Raw genomic sequence first — 23,654 nt, 5'->3', positions numbered from 1 at the left:
TTATTCAAATACTAACTGTGTGAGCTTCATAAACTGTTCCTAATTCTCTGAATATTAGAAAGATTTTAGGTATTTTAAAAGACTATCCTGATATTGTGTCAACAGTTCAACTATTTAATATTTGCACAAAATAGCATCACAGTTGAAAGTAAATAATATATGAAAATACATTTTAAAGAATAAACGTTGAAACAGAAAACACAAGAATGGAAACAATTTTTAAAATTGTTTAGATTCTGGAAAGTCCAAAGGGTTGTTTAAAAAGTGAATCCCAAAAATGAGTTAAAACATTATTTAAGAAAACCAGTGTTTTAAATCCTTTGCAGTCTTTGAAATATATTTAGTGCATTTGAGTCCAGTTTAAAAACTTCAACCATAGGTATTTTTTCCCTCCAGATTATAGAGCCAGAGGAAAAGGTTAACAGACAGCTTGGAAACCTCATCCTTATATATAAAGCAAATATAATACTTAAAATGCCAGATTTCCAATCCTGAAAGTTAAATGCAGCTAATAAGTTTCCTAATACAATTTGGGCTAAATATCTTCACAGAGGTCCCTAGCATATACCTGATTGTCCTTTAGAGGGACTAGTACTCATTAAAGTAAATTCAGTCCCCATTTCATACTTAGTAACTGCACTTCTCTTTCTCTTCTCTGTCAGATAAGTACTTATGAGGGTGTCAGCTGCAATCACTTTTGCTGTAGATACAACACAACAACCATTCTAAAGAAAAGATGAACCAGAATATGCAAGGCAATTAATTTTTTTTGTAAGTTCCCTAAATCAATTCTTTAACAGCAATTCCTCCACAATCTTTTCAACCCAGAATGAACTAGGGACACTGAGGGAAAAAAACCAATGACCTGTGTTTTTTTCTGTTCCATTATCCCTATATCAATCAGAATCTTTTGGAAGAACTAAACTTAGTTTAAAATCCTTTGATAAGAAATAAAAAGCCGGGAGCAGTGGCTCATGCCTGTAATCCCAGCACTTTGGGAGGCCGAGGCATGTGGATCACCTGAGGTCAGGAGTTAAGAGACCAGCGTGGCCAACATGGTGAAACCCTGTGTCTACTAAAAATACAAAAAAATTAACCAGGCATGGTGGTGCATGCCTGTAATCCCAAGCTAGTTGGGAGGCTGAGGCAGGAGAATCACTTGAACCTGGGAGGCAGAGGTTGCAATTAGCCGAGATTGCACCACTGCCTGGGCAACAGGGGTGAAACTACGTTTTAAAAAAAAAAAAAAAACCCCGAAATAAAAACAGTAACTCATTAGCAACATAGATATAAATTGAAAACATTTAGAAAAAAGCATGCTCTGACTATGCTAGCAAATTTCTAAAAACATAGGATCAAGTTTTATTACACCAGAATCTAAACCATTTGAGACTAATTTAATAAAATCTAACGAAACCCCCAAACCTTATGTAGTTATTTCCCTTTGAAAATGCAGATATATAACACAAAACAAACAAAAAAGCCAAATTAATTATTTTTCTATAAGTCACTTAACCAAGTATGAGATTCTAAAACAGAAATTTATGCTTCTTCCTGGATTTTTCTCTCCAGAGTACATAGGTACTGCCAACAGTCATATGGCCCTTTTTTTACTGGTATGTTTTAGTTTCAAATGCCAAAATATTCTGGAGAATTAAAAAAAATTTTTAAATTCAGTTGGGAATCAAATCCTGATTTGAAGGAGGCGATTTAGAGACTTTATCAAACTTACTATGAATATTCATATGTTTTGTTGCAGAAATATTAATATGTTTGATTACGTAGTACCACCCCAGAGCCTGGGGGTGGGGGGGAAGGAAATGATATACATGATCTCTAACATCATATCACATTTTAAAAATCCAAAAATTTTATATTTCAAAACACTTTTGGCCTCCAACTGTTTCAGATAAAGGATTGTGAATCTATGTTTTCTATGTCTTACCTATGTGTAAACTCACTGTTGTTCCACCAGTTATTTACTTTTTATCTTTTATGACATAGTTTTATAGTTTAGTTTCTAAGACCAATATAAAATTTATTTTTAGGCTGCGTGCTGTGGCTCGTGCCTGTAATCCCACCACTTTGGGAGGCCAAGGCGGGTGAATCACCTGAGGTCAGGAGTTCAAGACCAGCCTGGACAACATGGTGAAACCCCATCTCTACTAAAAATTCAAAAATTAGCCAGGCATGGTGGCAGGCTCCTGTAATCCCAGTTACTTGGGAGGCTGAGGCAGGAGAATCGCTTGAACCAGCGAGGTGGAGGTTGCAGTGAGCTGAGATCACACCACTGCACTCCAGCCTGGGTGACAGAGCAAGACTCCACCTCAAAAAAAAAAAATAATAATAATAAATGAAATTTATTTTTAAAAAATAACTGCCCAAACTACATTACATAAGTGCCTAATGCATATAAAACATGTATTTACATTCATATTAAAACACACAAAAAATGAATCTGCTTTAATAAACTACTAATATGCTATGCAAATAAACTAATGAAACAAGATTGATACCCTAAATGTATACAATAAAAATTGGTTCTTTGTGCTAATTTCTCTAGTAGCTAGTGAATGCACTATAAAAATAGAGATTGTAGTAGTAAAAGTGCTTTAAGAACCAGGTAGCTTGTATTTGAATGGTAGTAAAAATTCCCTACCTAAATTACTTACCCCATTTCCTGTTTTACCAGCAACCATGCAGCATGCTGTAGGCAATTTAGTCACACCCAGAAAGAGAAAAGGGGGAAACATGTTCAGTGAAATTAAGTCTCAATATCATTACTGAAGTGCTTAACTATTTGCTAATCAAACTCCCCTTTTTAGGTGACGAGTTAGTATTCAAAAATTTACCAGTGACCTCAGTCTCATTTAAAATCAGAAATGAGGTAAGATTTTATTTTGCAATGCTGGTTTACTGTGGCCTAGGAATTCAGCCGGGGTATCCCCCTCCTCCTTACAGATTTCTATTTCTCATTAATGAGGTATGAGTGTTTCTTTTTCTTTCTTTCTTCTCTTTTTTTTTTTTTTTGAGACGGAGTCTCGCTCTGTCACCCAAGCTGGAGTGTACTGGCAGGATCTCAGCTCACTGCAACCTCTGCTTCCTAGGTTCAAGATATTCTTCTGCCTCAGTCTTCTGAGTAGCTGGTATTACAAGTGCCTGCCACCACACTCGGCTAACTTGTGTTTTTAGTAGAGACGGGTTTTCACCATGTTGGCCAGGCTCGTCTCGAACTCCTGACATCAAGTGATCCGCCCACCTCGGCCTCCCAAAGTGCTGGGATTACAGGCGTGAGCCACCGCGCCCAGCCCGCATTTAATCTGGCCCGGCGCGCTGGCTCACGCCTGTAATCCCAGCACTTTGGGAGGCCGAGGTGGGCGGATCACGACGTCAGGAGATCGAGACCATCCTGGCTAACACGGTGAAACCCCGTCTCTACTGAAAAAAAAAGTACAAAAAAATTAGCCGGGCGTGGAGGCAGGCGCCCGTAGTCCCAGCTACTTGAGAGGCTGAGGCAGGAGAATGGCGTGAACCCGGGAGGCGGAGCTTGCAGTGAGCCGAGATCGCGCCACTGCACTCCAGCCTGGGCGACAGAGCGAGACTCCGTTTCAAGAAAAAAAAAAAGAAAAAAAAGAAATGTATGCTAAATGCTTTGCATAGTAAGTGACTGACACTGAGATTTCTGTTTCCTGTTAGCCTCCCACAGCTTTCACCTTAAAGAAAGGTAACGATATGTCCCCCACAGCACACAGCATTTTGTAAACATGACGGAAACATTGTATAAGTCAATAAAATACCACATGTAGTCTGCTTCTACGTGTCACAAAAAAAGGCCAACGATTATCATTCACATCCACTTCAAGACACGGCTTAATTTATGGATATGCTGTGGTTCATATGTAGGCCTGTCCTTCTAAACTAACAGGACTTCCTTCGGATGACCAGTAGGGTACTCTATGGACTCCTAAAGACTGATGATCACTTGGAAAGATTAGCTGCATTAATTCTTTCAGACGTGAGCCAAGTAGAATAAATTAACCGCTAACTGGGCACAACCTGTTCCCAGTGATGGCAGTGTGGACCGTCCGGAGTAGCCGCTGCCATCAAGCCTGCTGCAACCGGGAGGTGTGGGCGGTGGCGGCAGGAGGGGTTGTGGGAGCAGCAGTGGCGGCGGTGGGACCCCTGTGCTCCACATCCCCGAGGCAGCCAACTGTGCCACCTCTGCTCTCGCATGGCCGGCCAGGACCTGTTCTCAGGCCCAAAGCCTCCGTCCCGGCCTCAACCTCGCTCCCCGTCACCATCTCAGGGGTCCACAAGCACCCGGCCAAAGGCACAGCCGGGACTCGTGGGGCCAGCCCTGACAGTGTCGGGTTAATTTGCACGGGGTTGGCTGGGGCGGCCTCTGCTGCGGGGAAAACGCAAAGAGGCAGGCAGTCCCTGGAGTCTCACCCAACTTGCAGCTGTGGACCTAAGCATCTCTGCACTTTCAGGGACCCGAGAAGGCCCCCCCGTTGTCCCCACAGGCCTGGAGGTGTCTGCTCCCGCTGCCTGACCTCTCCCTGCTCCCAGTGCCTGCACCAATCTCGGAGACGGGTTGGAGCCGAGCCTGCGCACTGTCGCAGCCCAGCCAGGTGTGCGCACACTCATGGCAGTGCTGACACGCCAGCCCCATGCTGCCTCAGCCCCCTGTAGACTTTGGGCACCAACAAGTACGGGAGGGAGGCCAAGGAGGGGCTGAGGGCAGTTTGGTGCTGGCCTGCAGGCGCCCCTTGGCAAGAACAGCCAGGGCGCCATGAACAGCAGCAGGAGGCAGAGAGGTTCCTGGGCAGAAAGCGGCAGGTCCACAGTGAAGCCCCACCTTCAAGCCAGGGAGGGCCTGAAGCCTGGGGGCTGGGCTGCCAGTCCCCGGGACAGCAGTAGGAACTTGTGGTCCTTCTTCCAGGCCCACCCATGGCTGCCCATGGACCAACTGGCACACACTTCTTCCCCTCTGAGGCCCATATAAAGCCCTGGACTCAGCCAGACCCAAAGAGATGAGGGGACAACCAGCAGCAGAGAGGAGCTATCCACCCCAGAGTCTCTCTGCTGAGAGCTGAAGAAACGATAGGACGACCTGCCTGCAGAGAGGAGCTTTCCTCTCTGCTCAGAGCTGAAGAAATGACAGACGACCTGCCTGCAGAGAAGAGCTACCCTCTCTGCTGCGAGTTGAAGAATGACAGGACGACCTGCCTGCACAGAGGAGCTACTCTCTCTGCTGAGAGCTGAACACTTATCGGGACACCCTGGCTATGCAGAGGAGCTACCCTACCCACTGTGGGTCTTCTCTGAACTGTTCTACCACTTGATAAAGCTCCTTTTTTTTTTTTTTTTTTTGGAGATGGAGTCTCGCTCTGTCACCAGGCTGGAGTGCAGTGGTGCGATACCAGCTCACTGCAACCTCCGCCTCCCGAGTTCAAGTGTTTCTCCTGCTTCAGCCTCTCAAGTAGCTGGGACTACAGGCGAGTGCCACCACGCCCATAAAGCTCCTTTTCATCTTGCTCATCCTCCACTTGTTTGCATACCTCATTCTTCCTGGACGCAAGACAAGAACTCAGGACCTCACAAATGGTGGAGCTAAAAGAGCTGTAAAACAAACAGGGCTGAAACACGCCCCTTGCTCACCACGGGGGACGAGAAGGAGAGAAGAGAGAGGAAGAGAAGAGCTGTGGCCGGGAACCCAGACCTAGGAGCTCCCTGAGCCAGGGCTGTGACACCCTCTTTAGGGCTCTGCGGTTTCTAGCGTCTCCAAATTTCCAGGTGCCACCATATTCCCCGGGGTCAGCTGTGGAAGCTGTTTATGGTATTTCTGGTCCAGCCTCAGCTTCACAGGGAGCCATGACTGCGCGTGGAGCTGCCTGCCCCACTGCAGCCAGCGTGCCTGCTGTGTGCGGTGGCTGGACCCCATGCTCACTCACACAACTCTCGCTGCTCCACGCCTGGCTTGCCCTTGGCAGGCATCAGACCCAGGCGTAGCCTGCCAGGCCAAGTGGACAGAACGAGCCTAGCGGGCTAGAGAAAAACTCGGGCAAAGACGCCACTGTCCACAGAGGTTTCCAGCTGGCGAAGCAACACCCCAAGGATCCCGTAACACCAGTGCCTAAATGTCTCACCAGTACCTTCTGATTTGTTAGTTTACTCTGCTAGCTCAACCTAATACATTTATAGTAGTAGTATTACAAGACCCCTTCCTTTTTTCGTTTCATTTATTCGAGCCTTATTTCAAAATGCATGGGCATAGTACCATGGTTTTGTTTGTTTGTTTGTTTTTTTGAGACGGAGCCTCACTCTGTCGCCCAGGCTGGAGTGCTATGGCGTGATCTTGGGTCACTGCAACCTCTACCTCCTGGGTTCAAGCAATCTTCCTGCCTCTGCCTCCCGAGTAGCTGGGACTACAGGTGCACGCCACCACGCCCAGCTAATTTTTGTATTTTTAGTAGAGACAGGGTTTCACCATGTTGGCCAGGATGGTCTCAGTATCTTGACCTCGTGATCCGCCCGCCTTGGCCTCCCAAAGTGCTAGGATTATAGGCATGAGCCACTGCACCCAGACAGTATCATAGTATTATAACACACAAATTACTATGAGTCAGAAAACCTAACTTTAGGTTTTACTTAATTTCTGGGACTCAATTTTCTAATATGTAAAATGAGAGAATTACTAAGATGATTGTAATTTAAACTTTTCTGGATGCCTAAAGAAATCATTTATAGGCACTGTTATTAAACTGTTTTGTAATAGACGACTGAGACCTATGGGACTTAGGGAGCATTCAAAAAAAAAAAAAAAAAAAAGAATAATGGTCTCCTAAAACTGAAACCTTGTAGTTAATTTTGTCCCGCCCTTCCTTCAGCCTCATTCTTTTTCTTTTTTTTTTTTTCTTTTATTTTGAGACAGAGTCTCACTCTGTCACCCAGGCTGGAGTGCTGTAGCACGATCTCGGCTCACTGCACCCTCCTCCTCCCCGTTTCAAACGATTCTCCTGCCTCAGCCTCCTGAGTACCTGGGAGTACAGGCACCCGCCACCACATCCAGCTAATTTTTATATTTTTAGTAGAGACCAGGTTTCATCATGTTGGCCAGGCTGGTCTGAAACTCCTGACCTTAAGTGATCTGCCTACCTCGGCCTCTCAAAGTGCTGGGATTACAGGCATGAGCCACCTCTCCTGGCCCAGCCTCCTTCTTTAAGAGATCAATAAACACATGTCCTTATATATACAAAAATATTAATACTTCCCTTGCAGGACTATTGTGATGATTTAATGTGTTTGTAAAGACCCAAGTCATATTCCTGGCAAATACTGAATAAATGGTAATTAATACTGTTGTTGAACTGAAACCTTATCTGTACTTTACAAATAATAAAATTCAGATTTATACCTTAAAAGATTTACAGGACTTGATCTCATTCCGTCATATTTCCAAACTGCTTTGCTATAGCTAGTTCTGAAACCTCCCTCTTCAATGAAATCTGAGCTATAGAGAGCTATCTGTCTCTTCTTTAAGGAACCTCAGACTCTTCCGTCTTTTCTTAGTGACCTTTGTGTCTCTTCTTTTGAAGCAAACTCTGTTCTCTACAAGTCACTTCCAGGTGATGTCATCAAGTCTGCAATGTATCCCACCATCCTCTAATTATAAAGTAGGGCGGAACTGGAGGTTGCCAAGGGAAACCAGGTAACCATGTGTAACACATGAAATTAAATCAAATGTCTTTAGTATCTGAGACTTGTTAAAGGGTTTTTCCTTCCAAAGCCTCTGCAGGCTCCCTGCTCCAGCATGCCAGCAGATTGGACAGAACTAACCACACAGCAGGGGCTTAAAGGCTGAATCTCAAATAAGTCAGTATTGCTGGATTATTCAATTGTTACCACAAGCTAATAATGCCCTGGACCTGCTTCTGGCAAGGAAAAAGAAGTATATTTCTCCCTTTCAAATCACCAAGATAATTTTGATAAATGTTCTGTCCCTTAGTGAATAGAAAAAAATCTATTCTCTAGAGTAAACAAATAAATTTTTCCTCCCCAACAGAACCAAATGGCATTAAAGTTATCAGGTTTAATCAAATTTGATACCAGAGGCAGTATGTCACCTCTGGAAAATTAAGAAAACACAATTTAATCCTGGACTATGTTTAACTTTATTGGAGAATGTTAGGCAAGTCCTAAATGGGGCAGTTGAATAAGTGCTTGCTAAAGTGCTTGTGTACTCTGCTAACACTAACACACACACCATAGACCAGAAGGTCTATGCCCGGGAATGGTGTTTGAGCTTTCTGAGTTAGAGGTTCATCTAGTACCAAATAATGAGAGTGGGTGACAGTAGGAACAGGGATTGAAGTTGATTCAAGCAGAGGTGATGGAGAAAGGATAGAGACAGAGAGAGGTGTTAAAAATGGTGCGTTGCAAAACTACAATTCAGTAAAGTTGGACACTTTGGGGTATGTTATGTGTGTTCATAAGTGAGGTTAGGCGTTCAGCGATTAAAGATGAAACTGGAAAGTTCAGAAGGTTTTGATTGCCAAGCTAGGTCATGAACCCAAAGAATGAAACCATAACATGAGATGTGATTCATTTATGTATAGGCCAAGACTCACGGCAGCACAAAGAAACATTTGATCTTTGAATCTTCATCAAGTTGCAATATAACCATCATTTTCGTACTATTGTTTTTCTTGTGTGTTAGTTTAAGAGGAAAATATGTCTTGTGCTAAAATATTTCTTTATCATACATGGGAAAGTATAGTGTGAGAAAGTCATATTTTCCAGAAAAATGAGAGAATGTGTCCAGCCCACTTTTCTCATTTTTGTTGTCTATCTGGCTCTTATAGACATCTGAGTCTGTAATTCCTGATGGAGGGAAACAAACACTAGATCAAAAGGCAGGCTCTGCTTCTCTTATGTGATCACTAGCAAGGTGGCTTCTCTCTCTGGGTTTCTCAAACCATAAGAGGAAGGTATTCAATTTATTAAGGGGGTACTGCCTATGTGGTGAGATTGCAATTGAGAATGCAGAGATAAAAAAACAGTCTCTGCCCATGAGCAAACCCATGAACTAAGACAAAATGATAATAAACATTAAGCTATTAATAGTAACAGTAATGAAAATAATTAAAATACAGAGTGGTGGGGGCTGAGACAGAGATACACTTAGGAGGGGCATGTAAAGGATCCTTGGCTCAGTCTTGCAGGAGAAGTGACACCTAATCTGAGCTTCAAAGGATCAGCTACTTACAATTCACAGGGCAGGCCGGCTTGGTGGCTCACGCCTATAATCCCAGCACTTTGGGAGGCTGAGGAGGGTGGATCACCTGAGGCCAGGAGTTCAAGACTACCCTGGCCAACATGGTGAAACCCCATCTCTACTAAAAATACAAAAATTAGCCGGGTGTGGTGGTGCGCACCTGTAATCCCAGCTACTAGGGAGACTGAGGCAGGAGAATCGCTTGAACCTGGGAGGCGGAAGTTGCAGTGAGCTGAGATTGCACCACTGTACTCCAGCCTGGGCAACAGAGTGAGACTCCATCTTAAAAAACAAAACAAAACAAAAAGAATTCACAGAGTGAAAAACGTGGAAAGTATGTTCCAAACAGAGGAAACCCAAAGGTGCAAATGCCAGAGAGCACTGGGAAGGTTCTGGGGACTATGTCAGTGGTCCCTAAAGAACTGAGGATGTGTGGCTGGGAAATGCAAAGGAGGAAGCAGGACTTAGATCACAGAACTACTGGACCCCATACTAAGGGGTTTAGATATTCCCCTTAAGGCAATATGGTCCCACAGAAGGATTTTAAGGAATGAAGTAGCATGATCATATTTGTCTTCAGGAATGCCCACTCTGGTTGCATTGTGAATTAGAAGAAAAAGATGGGAATTAAAGAAAAGGAAGATTTATCATAAACTAAAGCAGTAATTCAAGCAAGAAATAATATATTACAGCAATGCTAGTGATGATAAAGTGTAGGCAACTTTAAGAACTATTGAGAACACATATTGGCAGGACTTGCTGATTGGCAGTGATGTTGAGGTTTCTAAATCACCACCAATGCCCTTCAAACTATATTCTTTTGAATCTTACACATCTCTTGGACTCATTTATAATAACAAAGATAAAATAAATACAGACTGAGAATAATGACAATAGAAAAATGACAATAGTTGTGTGGGCAGCTGGAGGCATTTAGCAGTACCCCCTGCTCCAAACTCTTCTCCCAACACATACACATACACACACACATACACATATGCATACATACCTACAAACATTTATGTAATTTTTTCTTGCACTGTAATAGCCATTTGGAAACTGGGCTCAATAAGGAGGTTAGTGACAAGAGAAATTCTTCTTCCTTCTCTCTATCCAGACCACTGCCTAAGATTTCCTCCTTCTCCTCCTCCCCATCCCCAGCATGCTAGTGCCTTAAACTTCTGCTCCATCAGGGCCTGTGCCTCACCGTGTGTCAGGGTTGTGGCAGCATGCTATAACCTTGAACATCTGCCTCTCCAGGGCCTGCCCCTCACCTTGTGTCTCAGGCGCGGTGGCAAAAAGAGGAAGGTAAGAGAGGAAGGGGGAATATTTTCCTATAACCACTGTTTGATCTACCACTTAGTTGACTCTTGCACCACCACCATCTCCTCATCCCCGCCACCTCCCCATCTCAAGACTTTCTTCTTTTCCCCAAAGCCTTGGATGTCTGACCTGTGATTAAATGAATGTAACAGACTGAATCTGGGTGTCTCCTCTGATAAATAAAACCTATGTTGGCCATGTTAAAAAACCCATCAAAATCCTCTTTTCTTTCCCTATACGGTTGAGAAAAAAGAAAATGAAGTGAGACATAAGAAGAGACCATTTAACTATAGGTTTTCTCTCTACTTTGGCAATAAGAACGTTTAGATAGCATTGAAAAGGGTGAAGATCTTCTTTTTGGACAAGTCAAGAGGGGAAAAGCAAGGACAGATCAGCAAAGATAGAATGAATCTGTGGGGCCAAATTAGGTTTTACAGCTCTATTACTCCAGTTCCTGGAATTGCTATTTTTATGTTGTGAGTTTTAAGGAAATTGTATTGCATCTTCCAACACTGTAGGTGCTGATGTTTGTTTAGAAATGAAGGATTTGATTGGAAATAACAAGAGGAAATTCTGCAAGTGGGGTGGGGTAGGAGTAGAAGCAGGGAGGGGGATCAGAAAAGACACAACAGTTACAATAAATGAAAGGCTCTGGGATAGATAAATGAAGACAGATATGGCTCAGTACTGTTCTTTAGTGTCATATGAAAATGAGAGAGAACACACATAGCAACTGAATTTCAGGTAACTCTAGAGTTAATAACTTCAGTGAAGCAAGGATCTCAAATATCTGTTGGCAGCCGGGTGTGGCTGAGAAGTGCAAATGTACTCCCTCTTTGAATTTGGTTTTAGAGAGCCAGCATCTTCTCTGAAACATTTATAGTGGCCAGGACTTTGTACAGTGAAGCCCCATTCTAAGGATACCTCTGAGCTCCTGCCTTGAGCACAATACAGGTTGCAAGAAATCCAGCACAACCATCAGAGGATAAGGCTGACCTGTGATGGCAGCTTCCCTGGAGGACCACCCATCTCCCACCAACTGTTCCTGCCTGTGGCTACGGAACTCTGTGCCTTTCATCCAAGACTATCATCAGAAATCCACTAGCTCACATACCTAAATCACTTATAGAAACTTGGCCTGTGGACAAAATCAGCCACAAGAAAGAACCAAAACACCAAGTAGGTCAGTGCTTCCATTCAAGTTGCAGTTCTGCTGACAAACACACATGAACACACAATAAATGTGTAAAAACAAAAATGCATGTAAAATGTAATTATACATATAGATGAAGATATATACACATGTACAGTAGACTATTCTATTCAAAGAAGATTTAAAGAATTATAGAAGATGAGTACAGGCACCTTCAAAAGAATTAAATTGTTATATGTAGATCAGTGGTTCTCTAACAGTCTGGTTAAAGGTCCCATTACATTCTTTTTTTTTATGAGACAGAGTCTCACTCTGTTGCCCAGGCTGGAGTGCAATGACACGATCTCGTCTCACTGCAACCTCCGCCTCCTGGGCTCAAGCGATTCTCCTGCCTCAGCCTCCCGAGTAGCTGGGACTACAGGCACGCGCCACCATGCCTGGCTAATTTTTGTATTTTTTTAGTAGAGATGGGGTTTCGCCATGTTGGCCAGGCTCGTCTCAAACTCCTGACCTCAGGTGATCCACCTGCCTTGGCCTCGCAAAGTGCTGGGATTACAGGTGTGAGCCACCACGCCAAGCCTACATTCTTAAGTTTTCGAGAACCTCAAGTAGCTTTTGTTTATGTTGGTTATAGCTATCAATATTTACCATATTAGCAATTAAAACCATAAATTAAATTATTTTTTTTTGAGACTGAGTCTTGCTCTGTCACCCAGGCTGGAGTGCAATGGCAAGATTTCGGCTCACTGCAACTTTTGCCTCCCAGGTTCAAGCGATTCTCCTGCCTCAGCCTCCCAAGTAGCTGGGATTACAGGTGCCCGCCACCACATCTGGCTAATTATTGTATTTTAGTGGAGATGGGGTTTCACCATGTTGGCCAGGCTAGTCTTGAACTCCTGTCCTCAGGTGATCTGCCTGCCTTGGCCTCCCAAAGTGCTGGGATTATTGGCGTGAGCCACCGTGCCTGGCCTAAAAAATATTTATTAATTCATTAAAAATTAATGACAAAGTAATAAATCCATTATGTGTTAACATAAATAACTTTTCTTGAAAAATATATTTTTCAAACAAAATAATTTAGTGAGAAAACTGATGCTGTGGTACATTTTTGCAAATCTCTTTAATATACATCTTAATAGGAGATACCTGGATTTTCATTCTGCCTCTACATTCAATTTGCTGTAATCACATAGCCTCTGGAAAACTCCACTGTATACTCTTAAAAGAATGAGAGTGAAAAAAGCAAATTATTATAAACTATAAAAATACTTTTGACCTCATGAACCCCTTGCAAGGACTTCTAGGGGTTGCTAGACCACACTTTGAAACAAACAATTTTGAAGGAAAGTAAAGTAACAAATTAATTATTTGGTAATTAAATAGCTAATATTTAATTAATCAAAATTTGACTCAAGAAGAGGGAAAAAACAGATTGACCAATAACTTTTCTTTTTCCATCTCAATTAAAAAAATAAAAATAATAAAAAAATAAAGAGGCCTCTAACTTCCTCCTAGTCACAATGCAGGCATTTGGTCCCAGGACTACAGGACTGCCTGACTCCAGCAGGAACTCCGTATACTTACTTCTCTCCTCTCTCCAGAAAATCTGTCTTTATCTTGATCCCTGGATTTATTTATTTATTTTATTTATATATTTATTTATTTTTTGGAGACAGAGTCTTGCTCTGTCACCCAGGCTGGAGTGCAGTGGCACGATCTTGGCTTACTGAAACTTCCACCTCCTGGGTTCATGCAATTCTTGTGTCTCAGCCTCCCGAGTAGCTGGGATTACAGGTGTGCACCACCACACCCAGCTAATTTTTGTATTTTTAGTAGAGGCAGGGTTTTGCAATGTTGGCCAGGCTGGTCTCAAACTCCTGACCTCAAATGATCCATCTGCCTCAGCCTCCCAAAGTGCTGGGATTACAGGCGTGAGCCACCATGCCTGGCCAGATAGAACAATAACTTTTAATAGAAGAAATTGAAAAAGTAATAAAGACCTACCTTTATAACCATCTAATATCATTTTATAAGTGAATTTAACAACATTTCAAGAAACAAAAACAGATAATTTCTTTGTTGTTAAAATTTTCGAAGCATAAGAAAACCTCACAGTTCATTCCAAAAGGTTTACATAATCTAATATAAAATCTAATTGCATGATTTAATACCTAAACCAAATATCTATGTATGTAAATATCCTAAATAAAATATTAAGTCGAATTTTTTTTTTTTGAGACAGGGTCTCTTTCTGACACCCAGGCTGGAGCTCAGTGGCGCAATCATGACTCACTGCAGCCTCTAACTCCTAGGCTCAAGTGATCCTCCACCTCAGCCAGCTGAACTGTATTCCCTTCAATTCAGCATTTCCAATTCTAAGAATTTATCAGACAAAAATATAGTCTCAAGTAGCTGGGACTACAGGCATGCACCACCATACCTAGCTAATTTTTTGTCTTGGTAGAGATGGGGGTCTCACTATGTTGACCATGCTGGTTTCAAAATCTTGGCCTTAAGCAATCCTCCTGCCTTGGTCTCCCAAAGTGCCAGGATTACAGGCATAAGCCACCATACCCAGCCCTTAAGTCTAATTGTTACTATAATCAGAATGAAAAATGCTTATTTCAAGAAAACAACACAAATTCAACACAAGGAAATTATTAGTTTACTTGACTACAAAATAGATAAAAGGAGAAAAATATAATTATTACAAATATCTATTTATTATTTTTAACACAACATACTATACTTGGAATAGAAGCAAATTTCATTAAATAAAGGATAGGCTGGGCGCGGTGGCTTACGCCTGTAATCCCAGCACTTTGGGAGGCTGAGGCAGGTGGATCACCTGAGGTCAGGAGTTTGAGACCAGCCTGACCAACATGGTGAAACCCCTCTCTACTAAAAAATACAAAAAAATTAGCTGAGCGTGGTAGCGCATGTAATCCCAGCTACTCAGGAAGCTGAGGCAGGAGAATCGCTTGAACCAGGGAGGCGGAGGTTGCAGTGAGCCGAGATCGCATCACTGCACTTCAGCCTTGGCAACAAGAGCAAAATTGCATCTCAAAAAAAAAAAAAAAATTAGATAAAGTGTACCTATCAGAATAGAGCTAAAAATATACTTAGTATTAAAATATACACATGATACACCTAAATATACTGTATATATTTTTAAAATAGTAAAAAAGAAATGACAAAACTATCATTATTTGCAAATAAGGTAACTGCATACCTAGATAATAACTGAAAAACCACTAGGATTAATAATAGAGACCTGCAAGTTAGTCAGTTCCAAGACAAACATTAAACACACACACCTACAAACATGCATACATTACTTTCCTAATAGCCAAATAAAAAAAATTATGGGAAAAAGAGATTCCACTCAAATTTCAACTAAAATCAAAAATAAAAAACATTTAAAAACACATAGGAATAAATAAATGTGTGAGGAAAAACTATAATAAAATTGAAAGATCAAAACAAATATTGAAAAAGTACAGATAAATTTGTTCCTAGATGAAAAGTTCCATAAAATTAGAAATTTATGTTTGTTAAATGACCACAAACAAAGGTAAATGACAAATGTCAGGCTGGGTGGGAGAAACAGAATTGATGAAAGATTAATAGTCACTATGTCCAAAGAGCACTTACTAATCAATTTTAAAAAGCCAAATAACCAGAAAATAGAAACCCAGATGGCTAGTAAACATATAAAAAGATGTAAAAGTTCACTTGAAAATCAAATAGTACAAGTGTGAACTAAAACAAGAAAACTTTTGCATATAGGTTAGAAAATACCGAAGAGTATAACTTCAGGTTTGAAAAAGACATGGGGTTGTAATACACTGCTGTAAACTGGTACCACCTTTTAGGAGGGCAATTTGGAAATACCTATCACAATTCTAAATCTGTATTCCCATCAATTCAGCAGTTCCAATTCTAAGAATTTATCAGACCAAAATATAGAAATACTAGACTCCATATACAAGTATGTTCATTGCAAATTCCATTTATAATAATAAAACCTGAAAACTGAAGGTGATCTGAATATTCTTCAACTGGATAAATGAATTAATTTAAGAAATTCTGATTTAACCATCTGTACGGGAAAGCTCATATATGCATATGTGAGCTCTGTAAGTTCTAACACAGTTGAAGGTTGTCAATGGTTGTTGCAAGGTAAAAAGTTTGCAGAACATGTATGTTTCACTAAAGCAAACAAACCCAAACTATGTGCAGTACATGCAGGTATACGTTAATATGTATATAGCAAAAGGTCTTAGAAAGAGATTACCAAAATGTTACTCCAGAAAATGGGAAGTAGAAAAGAGGAAGAGAAAGAGAGAGACTAATGTTAACTTTACATACTTCTGAGTTGTTTGGCACTTTCAGTAAGCATGTGCTGTTTTTATAATTTAAAAAAGAAAAAAATTAAATGTAATACTTGTGAATCCTTTTCAGAAATTTAAAGGTTATTTTAAAAACTCACAACCAATTATCTAAGTTATCTTTTGTATAACAGTAAGTTTGCTAAAATGAATTATATCTCAATTTATTATCAAATCAATTTACTAAAAAGAAATTAAAAGTAATATTAGATCACAAAATTTTAAAGTGTTACATAGTATATTTGCTTGGGTACTATTAGTTTGAGGAATCCTCATTTAAATATTATCTAATAGGTTGAGGTCTATTTTATTTTAAAATGCACTATATTTTTAGGATCCTTGCTGCTTCACTATCACCTCTCAGCAATGAAAAACAGAGGAACAGTACAAAACAGTTTCTATTTTTGGGCTGAGAATAAATTTTTACTTTTGAAAAATTTATAGGTTTTTTGAAATTTATTATTTCTATGAGGACTTTGTGCTAAAGATGAAATTTTTTTTCTCTCTTTTTTTTTTGAAACAGGATCTCACTGTGTTGCTCAAGCTGGAGTGCAGTGGCATGATCTTAGCTCACTACAACCTCTGATTCCTGGGTTCAAGCGATTCTAACACCTCAGCCTCCCGAGTAGCTGGAATTACAGGCATGTGCCACCACAGCCAGCTAATTTTTGTATTTTTAGTAGAGATGGGGTTTCGCCATGTTGGCCAGGTTAGTCTTGAACTCCCGGCCTCAAGCAATCCACCCACCTAGCTTCCTAAAGTTCTGGGACTACAGAGGTGTTAGCCACTGCACCCGGCCTTTTCTCTTTTTTATTCCTCAGTGTCTTATTTGGATGGGGCCGTATCTAATGGGTTTACTCTAGGTTGGGTCTGCAATCCTTCAGAAATATGCTCGTAAGATTAGAACACTTGTTATAGGAGAAACCAGACTTCACCAAAAAAAAAAAAAAAAGTTACTTCTACTTTTGCATCAGGGAAATCAAAGGAAAATGCATTAAAAGTACCTACTAATTCAGAATGTGTGATGTTTTTGAATGGGTTGGGGAGGATTTACCTTTCTTTAGCAAGTACTTCCTTCATTGATAGATCAATAACACAAACCAGATTTTCAGGGACAATGCTTTAAATGTTTTAAAAAAACAGTTTTAAAGTGCTCTCACATACATTTTTAAAGACCATATAATTAACATGCTAATTACAAATTTGGTTTTATCTATTCATTAAAAGATAACTCCAAGGATTCTTTCAAGCTGAAATTTAATGAATGGACTATGTTGACCTAGTTTAAGTTACCACATGCATTTGAATGTAATAAAACTACCTGTTTTAAAATTTTCTATATTTTATTTTCATTTCAAAGAGAACAGTTACCCATTTATTTGAAGGTAAACCTCATTCCCCATAAATGCAACAGCTAAATTTTAGAGGTATTATGATATAGAATGAATGCTTTGTAAACTGTGAAATGCACACAAGCCCCATATATCATAATTTTATTTTTAAAGAAACATCTTCCTAAATTTAGTGAATTTTGCACTTTTCTTAAAATTATATGAATTTTGTGAAAAATAGGTTTGGTTATATGTCAAGCTGTTCATATTTAAGTCTTTCTAAATTTATTAAAGCAATACACCAAAAACTTCAAACAAAATCTTTCCAATATAAACAGTTAACTCTTCAATCTGCTAGTTTAGTGTGCCTGCCATCTCCTTTTCTTTCCAGGGACTTGCCTAAGTAGTATCAGAACAGCATAGGAAGGAGGTCATAAAGAATCCCAAACAAAGCAAGGGATTCGGAAACAGAAAGAACTGGGTTCAAGCTCTCTCTCCTACTTAGCCAGCAAGTGATTTAGAGCAAGTTCTGTGCCCTTTGGGTGCTTCTTTCCCCATCTAGAAGACAGGAAAAATGAGGTTTCTTGTAAAATTGGAAGTTTAAATGAGATAGTTTATGAGAATGTTAATTGTTGTTTTTATAATACAGGTCTTCTGACTCTCTGTTCAGTAATTCGAAAAATAAATTAAGTTGCTTCTTAAAATCCATTAAATTAAAAAGGATCTCCTCAAGCTTTGATCTTTCCAAATTTTCTAGTTTTAGTCTAAAAGTTTAAAGTAGATGATATGATATTTATCAAAATTTGCCATGAATCTGAGAATGGAACAGTATCTGCAGTGGGTTAGTTTCTAGCTATGAATGCTTGTTAACAGGTGTGCAAGACGTAATGAATGACCAAGGCAGATTTAACCACACACCCAGTGACAAAATGCAATAAGACACTGGGGAAAGGAGAAAGGCAGGGGTCCCTGGACCTTAATTCCTGTCCAATTTAAATCCTGCCACTATCTTTATTAGGACGTCTTGATGTAATATTTGCAAGGAAGAGAGGAAGGGAGGGAGGAAGAAAGAGAAGGAGAAAAATATAGAAAGTGAGAGAGAGATAAAAAAAAGGAAGAAGAAAAAAGGAACCACAGATTCCTGAAAATAATTTGGTGACAACCTGTCTAAAGGCAAGGTCTAATGACAAAGCTTTGGTGTGTGGGAAATTTCAAGCAAATTTTTGGAGAATGCCAATGTGATGAGTTATTTATATATCACCACTAATTGTGTACAGTATGATATAAAAATAGAAGCTAAAATAGCTAAACAGGTCAGTGCAGTGGCTCGTGCCGCACTTTGGGAGGCTGAAGCGGGCAGATCACTTGAGGTCAGGAGTTCGAGACAAGCTTGGCCAACATCACGAAACCCCATCTCTACTAAAAACACAAAAATTAGCTGGGCATGCCTGTAATCTCTGCCGCTCATAAGGCTGAGGTAGGAGAAAAGCTTGAGCCCAGGAGGTGGAGGCACACTAAACTGGCAGTGAGCCGAGATCATGCGACTGCACTCCAGCCTGGGCGACACAGAGAGCCTCTGTCTCAAAAAAAAAAAAAAAAAATTAGCCAGGCATGGTGGCACACGCCTGTAGTCCCAGCTATTTGGGAGGCTGAGGCAGGAGAATCTCTTGAACCTGGGAGGAGGAGGGTGCAGTGAGCTGAGATCGTACCACTGCACTCCAGCCTGGGTGAGAGAGCAAGACTCCGTCTAAGATAAATAAATAAATAAATAAATTTAATTAAATAACTAAACAAACTTTAAAAGGCCTAGGCTCATGAGATGTCAAAAATGATTATTAAATACACTATGAGAATAACCAGTAATGAATTTTTTCTACCTTTCTCCTTAGCCAACTACTCCTCCATTACATAGCCTTAAAATCTGCAAACATTCTAAGGGTCACTGTTAGGTGTAAATTCTAATATTAATTGCCAAAAAGAATATAAACTACTATAAATAAAATTTTGACATGTTTTCTCCTCATAGTCCTCCCTGTAATTAGTTTGTAAAATAAAAACTAGATTGGTAGATTTCCATTAGGGTTGCTTTAGTGTAAGAAAGTATTTCTGACCTTACAGATGAAAAAAAAACAAGATAGTACACTTTGGTCTTAGTAATTTGCTTAATGCAGTAAATACAAATAATGTAACTATAATACAAATTAAAATTAGACAAATGCAAAAATTTTATCTTAAAAGTAAACAAATATAACTGGCCTTCTTGGTAAAAAGGGAAGATCAAATTTGAGGATACGGTTTTTGTTTGTTTGTTTTTTGAGATGGAGTCTTGCTCTGTAGCCCAGGCTGGAGTGCAACGGTGCAATCTCGGCTCACTGCAACCTCTGCCTCCTGGGTTCAGGCGATTCTCCTGCCTCAGCCTCCTGAATAGCTGGGATTACAAGTGTGCGCCACCATACCGGGTTAATTTTTTTTTTTTTTTTTTTTAGTAGAGACGGGGTTTTGCCAGGTTGGCCAGGCTGGTCTCAAACTCCTGACCTCAGGTGATCCACCTGCCTTGGCTTCCCAAAGTGCTGGGATTACAGGCATGAGCCCCACCACCTGGCCAGGCATGCGCTTTTGTTAAGCCCCTAAAACAGCAGTACAGAGGTTTGTTAAAACTGCATAAAATCCACTAGAATGGGCACAGTAGGAGTGCAGGGAATAGCAACAATTTGGAAGCTAGAAAGCAGATTGAACAGTGGTAAAGGACTTAGCAGACATCCAAAAAGTTGAATCCTAAATTGGCAGCAGAAGAAATGAATACTCCACAATAAAAACAGGAGTTAAGCAGCACCAAGGAATTCTGGAAATAAGCAGCACCAAGGAATTCTGGAAGTGGTGGTGGAAGGTAAAGAGTAGGAATAAAGAAAATTGACTGTTTGCAAAAGAGGCAGATTCTCAGATCCCCTACCCCACTCCATGCAGCCAGGTGAATGTTCCTCTCTAACCCTAGTAAAAGACCAGAGTTTTATTTCCTGGAGATGGTAAAATGAAGGTCTTTTGATTGAGTCTTTTGAGTCACACTTAAGGGCATTAATACTTCACTGAGTAAACACAGGCAGAAAAATGATGACATACACACATAACCCCAGGCCCCACCCGTTTTTGGACCTTGGCAGATTGCTAGATGGGAGACTGCATCTCTATAAAGAAATGTCACCTGCCCAAGAGCTAAATGAAGACAGATAGCTCAGTATTTGGTAAAGCTCACAGTGAATCTTCCCTCTTTATTCACATATCTAGCTTCCAACTGCTTATTCTTTTTTTTTTTCTGAGACAGAGTTTCACTCTTGTTGCCCAAGTGCAATCTCAGCTCACTGCAACCTCCTCCTCCTGAGCTCAAGCTATTCTCCTGCCTCAGCCTCCCAAGTAGCTGGGACTACAGGCACCCACCACCATGCCCGGCTAATTTTTAAAAATATATTTTTAGTAGAGATGGGCTTTCACCATGTTGGCCAGGCTGGTCTCGAACTCCTGACTTAAAGTGATCCATCCGCCTCGGCCTCCCAAAGTGCTAAGATTACAGGCATGAGCCACCACGCCCAGGCTCAACTGCTTCTTATTCTGTACTCTTCAATATGACCAACTCACCAACGATAAGCAGGCAACTTGACATAGAATGTACCAAAATAAACTGAAAAAAGTAACTTTAAGAAACTAGAGACAAAAAAATTACACAATAGCAACACATATTGATATTCTCAGAAAGATAAAATATTGTATTTAACAAGAATAGGATCCTATTTTTCTAAAACACCCATACACATACTCACACACACGCAAGGGAAAAAAAACCTAGAAAACAGAAAAGGTCTTGGAATTAAAAACATAGTATTACTATTTATGAAAAGCTAAACAAGATTGGAAAACAAAGTTGAGAAAATTTGTTAATAGTGGATCAACCCTCCTGAGGACAACTAGAAAAGCTGGACAACTAAAAAAAAATTGCATGAAGACATCAGAAAATTAACAAGGTAGTGAAGAGTTACAGGGCCAAAATTCAGAAGAAGGAAACCAAAGATGAGCCAGGCGTTTTGAGCAGCTTTTCCCCAAGGGGCATCTGTTGTCAGAAGAGAGAGAGGGAATCCTGATAAGCCCTATGTTTTGGCTGAAACCATGAAGGATGACACCCTAGAAGCAGGGGTAAATGGGGACAAGAACAGTCCTTAAAGGTGCTAAAGATCAACTTCAAATCACTGCAATCCCTGTAGCTGGATTAAGGTAATTGCAATCCCTGTGGCTGGATTAAGGTAATTCAGAATTGCTAATGCCCCTAGCTAGAACTCAGAAGAAAACAAAAATCCTCTCTGGAGGAGAACATTATTTTAGTTTCAAATTATATTTTTCATAATCAATGTCCAAATTTTCTTTTCTTTTCTTTTTTTTTGAGACAGGGTCTTACTCTGTTGTCCAGGCTGGAGTGCAGTGGCATAATCTCAGCTCACTGCAGCCTCCACCTCTGGGTTCAAGCAATCCTCCCACCTCAGCCTCCTGAGTAGCTGGGACTACAGGTGCACACCACCAAGCCCAGATAACTTTCTTCATTTTTTGTTGACATGAGGTCTTGTTATGCTGCCCAGGCTGGTCTTGAACTCCTGGGCTCAAATGATCCTGAGTTGGCCCCCTAAAGTGCTGAAATTACAGGTGTGAACAACCACGCCTGGCCTAACATTTTATTTTTTTGTAGAGACTGAGTCTCCCTATGTTGCCCAGGCTGGTCTCAAACTCCTGGGCTCAGGCAATCCTCCTGCCTCAGTCTCCTAAAATGCTGGGATTACGGGCATGAGTCCCTGCACCTGGCCTGACCTATACTTTAAAAAACAAAAACTAAACTAAAGGATATTCTTCATGCAGAAGAATATAATCCCAGATGACAGCTGAAATAAAGGGTAATACACAAGATGAATATGTAGGTAAATCTGTGAATATTGACCGATTGTATAGAATATTACTTGTATAAAATAATGTCACATGAGATTTAAATATGTGTCAAATTAAAACACACACAATGAAATGTAAATTAAGAGATACAAGGAATCCAAGTATTCCAAGGTCTTTGCATTCTCTGGGAAAGATAAAAGTATTTATTTTTATTTGAGAGAGAGAGTCTCACTCTGTCATCCAGGATGGAGTGCAATGGCTCAATCTTGGCTCACTGCAGCCTCAACTTCCTGGGCTCAAACAATCCTCCTATCTCAGCCTCTTGAATAGCTGGGACTACAGGCATGCACCACCATGTCCAGCTAATTTTTTATTTTTTGTAGAAATGGGAGTACCAATTTAATTAGTACTTTTAAGAGTAAAGGAGAAACTGTAAATGCATAACTTCTAAGATAATGATATGTGTGAGGGGATAGAATTTAAACAGAAAAATAATCCAAAAGAATTCTCATTATCCCTAATTCTGTTTAACAATGTACTAGAGATCTTAGCCAATGCAACAAAGCAAGAAAAAGAAATAAATATTAGGAAAATTGGAGGGGAAAAGTCATTGTGCACAGACTGTATGACCTCCAATTTAACGTGGTAGGGGACACCTCCCTGGGGCCAGACCAATAAAGCAGTAACTGAAATGTCAGTTGCTGCATGCCACCTAAGAAACAAGTTGCAGATTGAACGTTACTCATCAGAAGTACTTTTTTTTTTTTTTTTTTTTTGAGACAGGGTTTCGCTCTGTCACCCAGGCTGGAGTATAGTGGTGCGATCTCAGCCAACTGCAACCTCCACTTCCCGGGTTCAAGTGATTCTCCTGCCTCAGCTTCCAAGTAGCTGGTACTACAGGTGCCTGCCACCACACCCAGCTAATTTTTACATTACATTTTTAGTAGAGATGGGTTTTCGCCATGTTGACCAAGCTGGTCGTGAACTTCTAGCCTCAAGTGATTCCCCTGTCTTAGCCTCCCAAAGTGCTGGGATTATAGGCATAAGCCACTATACGCAGCCAGAAGTACCTTAATACATGTCTACATTTAAAAAAAAAATGTTTTGGAATACAAATTTAGCATTCATGACTAGCTACTGATTTACTCAATAGGGCATGAGTGCACATGCCCACTCCACAACAGGTCATGAATTTCTGTGATGCTTTCAGAATATGAAAGTCTCACTAAAATCACCAACTCACGATTTCTAATATGAAT

At 40.5% G+C, this 23,654-nt stretch overlaps 1 protein-coding gene across 12 annotated transcripts in view; it reads right to left on the bottom strand.

The window, feature by feature from the left end:
• Positions 1-23,654, bottom strand: part of PUS10 (pseudouridine synthase 10) — an 87,522-nt gene that overhangs the window by 38,044 nt on the left and 25,824 nt on the right. For all 12 annotated transcript variants that reach the window (XM_031008181.3, XM_031008184.3, XM_055377958.2 and 9 more), the window contains one exon: positions 2,673-2,707. In XM_031008181.3, coding sequence (XP_030864041.1) covers positions 2,673-2,707 — 35 coding nt within the window. The remainder of the gene's footprint in view (positions 1-2,672; positions 2,708-23,654) is intronic.

This window comes from Gorilla gorilla, chromosome 12 (genome assembly GCF_029281585.2).
Source record: "Gorilla gorilla gorilla isolate KB3781 chromosome 12, NHGRI_mGorGor1-v2.1_pri, whole genome shotgun sequence".
In the NCBI taxonomy this organism is placed as follows: domain Eukaryota; kingdom Metazoa; phylum Chordata; class Mammalia; order Primates; family Hominidae; genus Gorilla; species Gorilla gorilla.
This window is presented reverse-complemented; position numbering and strand designations above follow the sequence as displayed.